This window comes from Chlorocebus sabaeus, chromosome 7 (genome assembly GCF_047675955.1).
Source record: "Chlorocebus sabaeus isolate Y175 chromosome 7, mChlSab1.0.hap1, whole genome shotgun sequence".
Classification (NCBI taxonomy): Eukaryota; Metazoa; Chordata; class Mammalia; order Primates; family Cercopithecidae; genus Chlorocebus; species Chlorocebus sabaeus.
Genome location: NC_132910.1, coordinates 22,504,852 through 22,518,300, shown reverse-complemented (window position 1 = coordinate 22,518,300; position 13,449 = coordinate 22,504,852). Strand labels below are relative to the sequence as shown.

Genomic DNA, 13,449 nt, shown 5'->3' with positions numbered 1-13,449 from the left:
GGACTGTGTAAAATAAGGTATGACCTGCATTTGACTGAAATGAAAAACAGAAAGCTATACCTGAATTATACTCTATGATTAACAACTCACAAAGAACTTCAAGATGAAAAAAAGAAAGTCAAAGTAACCCTTAGAGTCACAGCTGAGTATAGCAGTATACACACAGGAATGAAATTTTAGAGCTATGAAATATGTATAATGTTAGGGAGGAATGCAACCCAATACGACTTTCATCTGATAAAAAAGAAATTCAAGCTCAGAAAGATTATATGACTTGCTCAAAGTTAACCAGCTAATGAGCAGCAAAGCCAAGACTAGACCAAAATCTCCCAACACTTCAGGCTGCACCCAGACAATTCTCACACTGTATTTTTCTATCAGAAAGAAGGAAAAGAAAGAATGAAACAGATTCACTAGTAAAAAGTTTTTGCTTTGGAAGCCTTCTTTTGGAGAATGTTCTAGGAACTAAAATTGTACTTCACAGAAGATTTTTTCTACACATGTTATTGGTTCTGAGAGAGGGGAACAAGAAACAGTTGCTGTATCCTGGCAAGAAGCCCTGAAAAAGCAAAGAATGAAGAGCTTCAAGAGAAAGTATTAGAGAGGAGGAGTGGAAATGTGTTATGAGAGCTTCTTTAATTAGAAGAAGAAAATATTAAGTAACTATCAAACAGAAGAGTTAAACAATCACACCCACTGTAGATATCTATTAGAAAGAGAATTACCCAGTAAATTGAAAATAAAGTATTTAAAAATTGGTCTCTTTCCTTAATACTACTGTTGGGGCCAGGAGTAAAACAGAATTATTTTTTTTCTGAGCATCATTTAAGTCATGAAAGATAAGAAATTCTCCATCAGTTCTAAACGTTTTTAAAGCAGATCTTTCTGCAAGGCTAAGCTACCTAGAAACTCTCGGTGAGGAATAAAAACTTCTCCCCCATTATCAAATAAATTGATTTATGAAGCTTCTTCAGTATTAAAAATCCCAAAGGGCTAAAGGCATTCAATATTACTTAAAATTGTGGAAATTAAAATAAATCCATAAGCCTATAAAGCATAAGCCTAAGTAACTAAACTGCAAAAAATCCAATGAACTTCATAAAGACTTGATTACAAGTGGTATGATGTAAGAAATTTTAAAATATGCCACAGAAAATAAAAATTTTTCATCCATAAAGGGAAAGGCTATTGGCTTATTGCTCCTTTATGGCTCATCTGCTCTAATTGATTAAAGTGATTTTAAGAAATATTTTCTTTCTGACTCTAGAATTTCTTTCTAACTCTATCTAGAAAAAAATAGCGGCCATAAATCCTTTTTCCATCTGTAACCACAGAAGAAGACTTTCATCTACCTTTGCTTTGTTTTTCTTAAACTCAAAGCTGGGATAATGATTTGGTTTTCCTTATTTTCAAATTGTAAGATATATTAAACTTACTTCAAACTTTTTAATAAGATACAGAGATCTATGTAAGATCCTCATTTGCTCACTGCTATATTCATGGTACCTAAAACAGTGCCTGACATAAACTATTCATTCAAATAACACTGGTTGAGTTGAATTGATTTGAATTAAATTATAGACTATAAAAGGTTTATCTTAACATTTTCTTGTTTGTGAAAGTGAAATACATTGGAATCAGCACATAATGATGACAATGAGAGAACAACAATTGCATTATAATCAAAGTATTTGTATTACATAATTGCCTTATGTCACAGAAGAAGACTCGCCTGGAGAATATCTCTGAATCTGTATGTAAAAGAAAAGCTCTGTTATGAAATTAACAAAACCCGAGGTATTTGTGTAATGCTTAACAATTTACAAAGCATTTTCATACATATACATATATACATGTATGTATACAAATACATGACATTATAAATACATTATATACTATATTTACATATAATCTATGTTTTATATACCATACATATATAATATGTAATAGGCTTTATTATCCACTCTTTATTGATAATAAGACCAAAGCTCTAAGAAACCAAGTGTCTTGTCGCTAAGATGCAACAGAGTCAAAGTAAACTCGGGCCTCTAAACTCCAAACTCAGATGAACCTTCTACTTTCAGCTGGATAGTTAAAAGATTGCAGGTTTATACTTGAAATACAGTAGTCCCCTTATTCACAGGGGATACATTCCAAGAACCCCAGTGAATGCCTGGAGGCATGGATAGCACTAAACCCTATGTATACTAGGTTTTTTTCCTATATATAAAACCGAATAAAGTTTAATTTATAAATTAGGCACAGTGAGGGACTAACAACAATAATTAATAATAAAACAGAATGAACATAACAATATACTATAATAATAGTTATATAAGTATGGTGACTCTCTCAAAATATCTTACTGTACTGTACAGTGCGTAACTGAAACCATGAAAAGCTAAACTGTGGATAACCTTGGGGGGACTACCATAAGAGCAATTTTCGTCATTGTTTTAATAATCTCTTTTTTATTTCATTTTATTTTTTTGAGGTAGAGTTTCAATCTGTCGCCCAGACTGAAGTGCAGTAACGTGATCAGAGATCACTGCAGCCTCGACCTCACAGGCTCAAGTGAGCCTCCTACCTCAGCGTCCTGAGTAGCTGGGACCACAGGCATGCACCACCACACCCGGCTGATTTGTGTGTGTGTGTGTGTGTGTGTGTGTGTGTGTGTGTGTGTGTGTGGAGATGGGGTTCCATTATGTTGCCCAGGTTGGTCTTGAACCCCGAGGCTCAGGCAGTCCACCTGCCTCAGCCTCCTAAAATTCTGTGATTACAGGCACAAGCCACTGTACCTAGCCAAAACCTCTCTCTTGACAGGGAATAAGTCATAAGTCACACAAAATCTCACAAGAGATCTTGGCATGTGGACACTTGGAAACATATCTCTTGGCTGTCATTTTTGAGTACCTGAGTTTATTATCTCTCTAAAATATTTTACTATTAAATAGTATACAAATTGACCTGTATTTCTAATTCTTTATAAAAGCCAAAATTATAGCAACATGGATCAATGAAACAACGCCCCAGTAGTGAAATAAGAGGTGCCCTGCATTCATGTCAACAAAAAAGAAAAGAAGAAATAGAATTATTTATTCCTTATCCCAGCCAACATCATGCCGATTGGCCATTCAAAGTGCTAAGGCTAAAGAACGGCACTCCAGGATCAAGCATCTTGCCCTGCCCTTGTTTCCCTGGGTCAGTACTGCATACAGTCAGCCATGCCTCACCTGGCTGTTTCCTTCCACTCCATCTCCTGCCCATCCACGGCCAGCAGCTCATCCAGTTCCGTGAAGAGCTGAGGGGGAGCTGGGCTGTCATCCTCCTCTCCCAAGATGAATCGGATGCGTTCTGCAGCAGGAGAGACTGCAGAAGTGAAAATACTGTGGTTAAACATTGGCTGGACGACCCTGAGGAAAGTGGAGCTCCGGGTTCTTCCTCTCTCCCCAAGGTTACTGGGCTTCCCTTCCATATTTTCAGTGGACATCTTTCTTGCTGAGCCTCCCAAATCCCCAATCTAAGGCCAAAAAGAAATCAAAGCCCTTCTCTATTCTTTTGGTTCTGAACTGTATCTTGGTTCTCCACCACTCTCCAGAAGGACAGCACTCCAATTCCGTGTGATGTGTCATAAAGAACCTTTAGCCCTCAGATGAGCTGAGGTCTAACCACTCACTTCCCCGCCTTCTCCACTTATGACTCATCCAAAATTATTAGACAAAAGTCAGCTTGAACCAATCACTTTTTCATACAGCTGTGGGAGGGGCAACAAAGCACCCCAATCCAGAGTTACCCCAAGTCCCCACCTCCCACCCACCCTCCCTCTGTCCAACGCCTAAAGCTCATGTCCTCGCAGGCTTCTCCCTACCAATAACTGGCTAACTGCAAAGTTGATGAAGGAATATTTAACAAGATGGGCCCTCTTCTTTACAGAATGGTAGTACCCAAAAATGTTTAGTCACACTTCAATGCACCTGAAAAACAAGCCCAAGTAAAATATTGTACACTTGAGGGGGAGAAAAAAAAAAAACATTTTCCAACACACTCAAGCACATAATTGAATGCCCTACTAGCTCCTTTTGACCCTATCTCCTGAAAATCATGTAATGAAAAATTAACTAGAATTTCCCCCAGGTCATGGGTTACTCCCTTTCCAAAAAAAAAAAAAAGACGACGACGACGACGAAGAAGAAGAAAAGAGAGAGAGACAGACAGAAAAGCAGTTGGAAATTGATGGTCATGTTACAAATTTAAGGCCCACAAATACTCCTCAAAATCCCTGGATAAAACCAAGAATGTTATATACATGTGAATGCAGTTCAAGCACACACAAAAATATTTATTATGGATAGACACACACACGTGCGTGCATATATAAATCTATAGAAATATATGTACACAAACAACCCAATAAAACCAGAAAATCCCTACCATCTGAAAACTATTATAATACGGGACAGAATAAAATTCCATAGATCAAAATTTATTTAATACAAATAAACCCATGAAAAATATTCAACCTAATTAAAAATCTAAACTAATCATTAAAATAAAATGTGTTTTACCTATGAAAATGTCAAAAAATGGCAGGGCGCAGACGACGCCTGTAATCCCAGCACTTTGGGAGGCCGAGGTGGGTGGATCATCTGAGGTCAGGAGTTTGAGACCAGCCTGGCCAACATGGTGAAACCCCATTTCTACTAAAAAAATACAAAAAATTAGCTTGGTGTGGTGGCGTGTGCCTGTAATCCCAGCTACTCAAGAGGCTGAGCCATGAAAATCACTTGAACCTGGGAGACAGAGGTTGCAGTGAGTCAAGATCATGCCACTACACTCCAGCCTGGGTGTCAGAGCAAGTCCCTGACTATAAATAAATAAATAAATTCAATTACATGTCAAAAATTAAAAAAAATGATAATCCCAACGTGGGCAAGGGTTTGGGAGTCATGCACCCAGCACTTCTTGATTTATGTTACTGGTAGGAGCCTAAATGGAAACATCTCTCTAAAGGGAGATGCTTGAAGGACACGAAAATTTCTGGAAGGACATGAAAATTTTTAAATAGTGTATATATCCTGTGAGCCAACAATTCTTCCACTAGAAATACATTCATTCTAAATAAATAAGAGTTATCTCAAAGGTTTAGTGACAGAAGTGATCATTCTAGCATTGTTTATAACTGAGAAAACAGAAAAATCCTAAACGTCCAAAAAGGAAGATTGGTTAAATAAAGTATGGTACAACTATAAAATAAAATACCATGCAATCATAAAACATGTAGTCAAAATAGCTGGCCTTTTTTGACATGTATATCATATAAACTTAAATTAAAAATAAAAATAATAGACATTAAATGATCCCATTTTAGTAAAGAAACAATAAATATGTATTTCTATAAAATAAAGCTAGGAATTGAGGCGGCCCTCACTGTGCTCAGTCTGGTATGTGTGCATTTCAGTTACCACAATTTAGGTTAAATAACATATTCCCTAACAATACAGTTCAAATTTCAGTTAACATGGTATATTAATAGTAATTTCATAAAGTACAAATTTGCTGCTAGCTCTTCAGTCCATAAATCACTTCATAACATTATGTGCATAATGATCACTGACCAATCATGGGGTGCTTCTTTAAAATATGTCAGTGATTGATCACTGCATGTTTGTTATTCAGTTCACACACAGACAGCAAAGTGTGTAGATGTGTTGTCTTCTTGTCTCCCAAAGATAAATGCATGTAACATGGATAATTAAAGAGGGAACTGGCCAACAAGAATGAAGGCAACGTACAGAAACAAAAATTAATACTATTGGAAGTAAAATTTGTATCAAACATAAATGGAGAAGACGTAGCTAACCATGGAATGCAAATGATGCCGCCATTCACCATTGAGAGACTCTGTATATGCAGTCAGAGGAACTTAGTGAAGGTGAATTAATCAACATAAACAAGGAAAATGATTGTGATGAAAAGGATGATGATGTCCTAGAGAAAGTGATACTGGCTAAAAACTTCACATTCAAGGAATTTTAGGAGACATTTCTTGACATGGAAAGCACACAGGATAAAATGTAAGCTGATTCACATTTAGAAAGCATAACAGTTTGTCTAGGCATTGAAAAACAATACATGTTCCTTATTATCGGTACAAGAAGAAGAAGGCAAGCACTATTCAAATACTCCTGATAAGACTGTACAACGAAACGACTTAATATCAATGTTTCTAATGTTTTAAATTGCTGTGTACCAAATAAATATTAGTTTTACCTTTTTTCATTTCCCTATACCTTTATAGCTAACAAGAGAGATTTTAGTGATTTAAAAATTTTAAAGGTCAAAGAGCAACAGTAACTGTTTTCATTGATTATTAGGATCGCTTTACATAATTTCAGTTTTCAAAGTCATTTTTTTCACAGTCATGCACTACGTTACAAAGCAAGGACTTCTGTATATACAGGCATATTTAAATACACAGGTACATTTTCAGTGTTATATGGTTTATTTCTAGGGCTTCTGTTATCTTATGTTCACTTTTCTATAAATTCCAAAGTGTTTACAATTCACTCATGTATTCCATTCAGCAAATATTTACTGAGCACTGTCTATGCTCTTACTTGGCTTAACAGGCTTTATCTTCAGCCTCTGATAAAAAGATCTCTGATCTTACAGAGTTTACATGTATGTAGGGAAAATAAATATTAACTAAGTAATTCATTCTTTAAAGAAAAAAGTAAATTAGCACCTAAACCAATACCAGAAAAAATATCTGCTAAATATAAGTATATGCAGAACATTAAAATAAGGTAATTGCGTACAAGTACATACTGATACGGGGTACAATGAATATGTTTTACTTTGTGATTAGAAAAGATGGCTTTGAAAGTTCTTTTTTCTTGTTTTTTTTTTGAGATGGAGTCTCGCACTGTCGCCCAGGCTGGAGTGCAGTGGCGCTATCTCAGCTCACTGTATGCTCTACCTCCCGGGTTCACGCCATTCTCCTGCCTCTGCCTCCCGAGTAGCTGGGACTACAGGCATCCACCACAATGCCTGGCTAATTTTTTGTATTTTCAGTAGAGACGGGGTTTCACCATGTTAGCCAGGATGGTCTCGATCTCCTGACCTTGTGATCCCCCTACTCGGCCTCCCAAAGTGCTGGGATTACAGGTGTGAGCTGCTGTACCTGGCCTGAAATTTCTTAATATCCCTGGTAGAAAATAATCTAAAGTTCCAGGACTTTAATGTAAAAATATTTGCAATGCCTTTCCAATCATGAAATGTGAAGTCTAATTATTTACGGGATCGAGAGGGCATGAAAATGAAGAAATGATGGGCAGAATTTGGAGTCTGGACAATACTTCTAAGGTGTAGTGTGTTCACATTACCACAAGTTTAGTCACTTTTTTCATCGTAGTGGTTCTGAAACTAGCAATCACAAATAACATCACTTTTCATCAACATTCAACATCAAAGATCCCTAAATCAGAACTAGCTTTAATTTTTTAACTTTTATTTTAGATATAGGCATACATGTGCAGGTTTGCTATATAGGTAAATTTTGTGTCACAGGGGTTTGGTGTACAGATTATCTGCCACCTAGGTAATAAGAATAGTATTCAGTAGGTAGTTTTTTGATCCTCACCTTCCTCCCTCCCTCCACCTTCACATAGGCCCGTGTCTGTTCCCTTCTTTGTGTCCATACATACTCCATAGAATTAGCTTTTAGAAAGGACAAGTCTAGAGTTAGTTAGATAATCAACCTTTTGTCCATTTCTAAAGATGTGATGTAGGTTTGTCCCCAACTCTAACAGAAAAAAAATACATGGGTCTCCTGCCTAAAAAACAGCATAGACAGTATATATTCCTGCTCGGCTCTACTCCACAGAGCATTACTCTGTAGTCTGGAATTCTCAATTTAGCAAAACGTGAATCACTACTCATTAGACAGCAACAGTGGTGACTCTGCAAAATGGAATGGAAGAAGAATGTAACACTACCTCCAGGTCTTCCTCTCTAGGTACCATGCCTAACCCCTTTCACAGGCTGTCTTATTTATTACATATAGGCACCTGAGCAACCAGCACATCAATTTTGGGGGATTAAAATTCCAAAATTGTGTGTCATAAACTAGTTTACAACTCCAGGAAGTTTCTACTAGTGCTGTACTGGGCTCAGAGCCGAGAGACTTGGGGTGCATATGACTTAGCGAGACACCAGCTTGGGCAGCCAAGGAAGTGTTTGTACCACCTCTCCCCCAACCACAGGCAGTGCAGCTGGGTATAGGGAAGGTATAGGGGGACTTTTGAGGAGGGTATAGGGAAGAGTAAAGAGGACTTTGTCTTCCCACTTGGATACCAGCTTAGCCACAGTAGGTTAGGATACTAGGCAGAGTCTTAAGGCACCAATTCCAGGCCCTATCTCCCAGACGACATTTTTAGACATACTGGGCTAAAGGGAACCTCCTGCTTTGAAAGCAAGAACCCAGACTTGGCAAGATTCATCACCTGCTGACTAAGAGACCTTGGGCCTTGAATAAACATCAAGGGTACCCAGGCAGTATTTGCCATGGACCTTGAGTGAGATCCAGAGCTATGTCGGCTTCAGGTGTGACCCAGTGAATTCCCAGCTATGGTGCTCATGGGAAGAAGTGCTTGCTGGATGAAAGGAGAGGGAAGAATGAAGGTGACTTTGTCTTGCAGCTTGAGCACCAGCTCAGACACAGTGCAGCAGAGTACCAAGCATGCTCCTAGGGTCCCCAATTCCAGGCCTTCATTCTTAGACAGCATTTCTGGACGTGCCCTGGGCAAAGAAGAGCCCACTTCCCTGAAGGTAGAAACCCAGGCCTGGCAGCATTCACTATAAGCTGACTGAATAGCCAGCCTGAGCCTTGACTGAACATTGGCAGTAGCCAGGCATGGGGCAGTGGTGGCAATGGAGAGACTCCTCCTGCATCAGGAAAGAGGAGGGAAGAGTGTAAAGGACTTTGCTTTGCAGCGTGGGTACCAGCTCAGCAGCAGAACAGAGCACCGAACAGATTCCTAAAGTTCCTGACTCCAGGTCCTGGTTCCTGCATGGCATTTCTGTACCTGCCCTCAGCTCAATGCCCTGAAGGGAAGGACACAAGCCTGGCTGGATTCACCACATGCTGACTGAAGAGCTCTTGGACCTTGTCTGAACATTGGTGGTACCAGGCAATGGTCACTGTGGGCCTTGGATGAGACCCAATGCTGTGTTGACTTCGGGTCTGACCCAGTATAATCCCAGTAGTAGTGACCACAGGGGTACTTGTGTCACAGCTCCCCCACCTCCAGGTAGATCAAATGGAAAGAGAGACTCCTTCTGTTTAGAGGAAAGTAAGGGAAGAGAACAAGTGTATCTGGCTGGTAATCCAGGGAATTCTCTCAGATCTTAACCACAAAAGTGGTACACCTACAAATCTGTAAGAGTCACAGCATTACTGGGCTTATGGTGCTGCCTAACACAGATATGGCTGCAGTGACCAAAGTCACAACCACCAATTCCCTTTGAATGCTTGAAAAGCTTTCCCAAGACAGGTACAAACAAGCCTAGACTGTAAAGACTACAATATACCTAACTCTTCAATGCTCAGACATTGACAAATATCTACAAGCATCAAGACTATCCAGGAAAACATGACCTCACCAAACAAACTAAATTAAGGTACCAATGACCAATCCCAAGTAACAGAGACATATGACCTTTCAGACAGAGAATTCCAAATAGGTGTTCTGCGGAAGATTAATGAAATTCAAGATAACACGGAGAAGGAATTCAGAATCCTATCAGATAACTTTAACAAAGTGATTGAAATAATTTTAAAAAGTCAAGTGGAAATTCTGGAGCTGAAAAATTCCATTGACACACCGAAGGATGCATCAGAGTCTCTCAACAGCAGACTTAATCAAGCAGAAGAATTAGTGAGCTCGCAGACAGGCTCCTTGAAAACACATAGTCAGAGGAGAAAAAAGAAAAAAGAATGAAGCACACCTATGAGATCTAGAAAACAGCCTCAAAAGGGCAAATCTAAGGGTTATTGGCATAAAGAGGAAGGAAAGATTGGGGTAGAAAGTTTATTCAAAGTGATAATTTAAAAAGTAGAAAAACTTCAAATAAAAAAACTTTCCAATGCATCTTAAAGAGCTATTATAGAAAAGCAAAATAAAACCAAACCCAAAATTAGTAGAGGAAGAAAAATAATAAAGACCAAAGCATGAACAAATGAAATTTTAAAAACACAATAAAAAAGATCAATGAAACAAAAAGCTGGTTGTTTGAAAAGATAAACAAAAATGACAGACCTTTAGCCTAAGAGAAAAAGAGAGAAAACCCAAATAAATGAAATCAGAGATGAATAGGCAGACATTACAACTGATACCACAGAAATCCAAAGGATCATTAGAGACTACTATGAGCAACTATATGCCAATAAATTGAGAAACTTAGAAGAAATGGACAAATCTTAGACACATTCAACTTACCAAGACTGAACCAAGAAAAGACTCAAAACCTGAATAGACTAATAACAAGTAATGAGATTAAAGCCATAATAAACGGTCTCCCAGCAAAGAAAGCCTGGGACAAATGGTTTCACAGCTGAATTTAAAGAAGAACTAATGCCAATCTTACCCAAACCATTTCTAAAAATAGAGGAGGAAGGACTACTTCCAAACTCATTCTATGAGGCTAATATTACCCTGATACCAAAACCAAAGGCAAATCAAAAAAGGAAAACTACAGGCCCATACCCTTAATGAACTCTGATGCAAAAATTCTCAACAAAATACCAGCAAACCAAATTCAACACACATTAAAAAGATCATTCATCATAACCAAGTGAAATTTATCCCAGGGATGCAAGAATAGTTCAATATATGCAAATCAATTAACATGATACAACATATCAACAGAATGATGGACAAAAACCATATGATCATTTCAATTGATGCTAAAAAAGCATTTGATAAAAATCAACATTCTTTCATGATAAAAACCCTCTAAAAACTGGTTACAGAAGGAACATACCTCAATATAATATTAATAGAAGAACAGACCTACACCTAGTATCATGCTGAATGGCAAAAAACTGAAAGCCTTTCCTCTAAGATCTAAAACAAGACAAGGATGCCCACTTTCACCAGTTATTCAACACAGTACTAGAAGTCCTAGCACGAGCAATCAAACAAGAGAAGGAAATAAAGGGCATTCAAATTGGAAAGGAGGAACTCAAATTAACCTTGTCTGCAAATAATATAATCTTGTATTTGGAAAAACCTAAAGATTTCACCAAAAAGCTATTAGAACTAATAAATTCAGTTAAATTGCATGATACAATATCAACTATACAAAAATCAGTAGCATTTCTATATGCCAGTAGTGAACAATCTGAAAAAGAAATCAAGAAAGTAATCCACTTATAATCTTTATAAATAAAATAAGATACTTAAGAACAGACTTAGCCAAGAAAGTGAAAGATCTCTACAATGAAAACCATAAAACATTGAGGCATGAAATTGAAGACATAACAAAATGGAAAGACACTCCATGTTCATGAATTAGAAGAATCAATATTGTTAAAATGTCCATACTACCTAAAGCAATCTACAGATTCAATGCAATCCCTATCAAAATACCAATGACATTCTTCACAGAAATAGAAAAAAAAATCCTACAATCTATATGGAACCACAAAAGACCCAGAATAGCCAAAGTCATCCTTAGCACAAAGAACAAAACTGGAGGCATCACATTATCTGACTTCAAATTTTACTATAGAACTTTAGTAACCAAAACAACAGAGTACAGCCATAAAAATGACACATAGACCAGTGGAACAGAATAAATAGAGAACCCAGAAACAAACTCATACATCTACAGTGAGCTCATTTTTAATAGCGGTGCCAAGAACATACATTGGGGAAGAACAGTTTCTTTAATAAATGCTGCTGGGAAAACTGGATATTAATATGCAGAAAAATAAAACTAGACCCTTATCTCTCACTATATACAAAAATCAAATCAAAATGGATTAAAGACTTAAATTTAAGACCTCAAACTATAAAACTACTACAAGAAAACACTTGGGAAACTCCAGGACATTGGACTGGGCAAAGGTTTCTTGAGTAAAACCCCACAAGCACAAACAACCAAAGCAAAAATAGAGAAATGGGATCATATCAAGTAAAAAGCTTCTGCACAGCAAAGGAAACAATCAACAAAGTGAAGAGATAACCAAAAGAATGGGAGAAAGTATCTGTAAACTATCCATCTGACAAGGAATTAATAACCAGAATATATAGGGAGTTAAAAACAACTCAAAGGAAAAATCTAATAATCCAGTTTAAAATGGGCAAAAGACCTAAATAGGTATTTCTTAAAATAAGACATACAACTAAGAACATGAAAAAGTGTTCACCATAACTGATCATCAGAGAAATGCAAATCAAAACCACAATGAGATCATATCACCCCGTTAAAATGGCTTTTATCCAAAAGACAGGCAATAATGAATGCTGGCAAGGATGTGGAGAAAAGGGAACCCTCGTACACTGTTGGTGGGAATGCATAGCCACTATGGAGAACAGCGTGGAGGTTTCTCAAAAAACTGAAAACAAAACTACCATAAGATCCAGCAATCCCCCTGCTAGGTATATGCTCAAAAGAAAGGAAATCAGTATACTGAAGAGATATCTGTACTCCCATGTTTACTGCAGCATTATTCATATTAGCCAAGATTTGGAAACAACCTAAGTGAGCATCAACAGATGAATGGATTTTTTAAATGTGATATATACACACAATGGAGTACTATTCAGCCATGAAAAAAGAATGAGATCCAGTCATTTACAATAAGATGGATGGAACTGGAGGACATTTTGTTAAGTGAAATAAGCCAGGCACAGAAAGACACATTTTGCACGTCCTCACTTATTCATGGAAACTAAACATTAAAACAATTGAACTCACGGAGATTCAGAGTAGAAGGATGGTTACCAGAGGCTAAAAAGGGTAGTTGGTAGGAGCAGGTGGGGTAGGGGATGGGTAATGGGTACAAAAATATAGTTAGAATAAATAAGGCCTAGTATTTGATAGCACAACAGGATGACTACAATCAATAATAACTTACTGTATATTCTAATATAACTAAGAGTATAATTGGAAGTTATAACACACAAAAATAATAAATGCTTGAAGTGATGGACACCTCATTTGCCCTGATGTGATTATTATGCATTGTATGCCTGTATCAAAATATCTCATGTATCCCATAAATATATATACCTATTATGTACCCATAAAAATAAAAAATAAAAAGAAGAAAAGATAATACATAGTAGGGGAAATGCTATGGATAAAACTATAATAAGCAATAACTAATATTTTTGAATGGTTATGTTATGCCAGGCAATGTGTTAAATGTTTTCCATTTGT

General features: G+C 37.2%; 1 protein-coding gene across 2 annotated transcripts in view; it reads right to left on the bottom strand.

The window, feature by feature from the left end:
* Positions 1-13,449, bottom strand: part of SLC4A4 (solute carrier family 4 member 4) — a 390,757-nt gene that overhangs the window by 231,071 nt on the left and 146,237 nt on the right. For both annotated transcript variants that reach the window (XM_007998838.3, XM_007998839.3), the window contains exon 4: positions 3,234-3,369. In XM_007998838.3, coding sequence (XP_007997029.3) covers positions 3,234-3,369 — 136 coding nt within the window. The remainder of the gene's footprint in view (positions 1-3,233; positions 3,370-13,449) is intronic.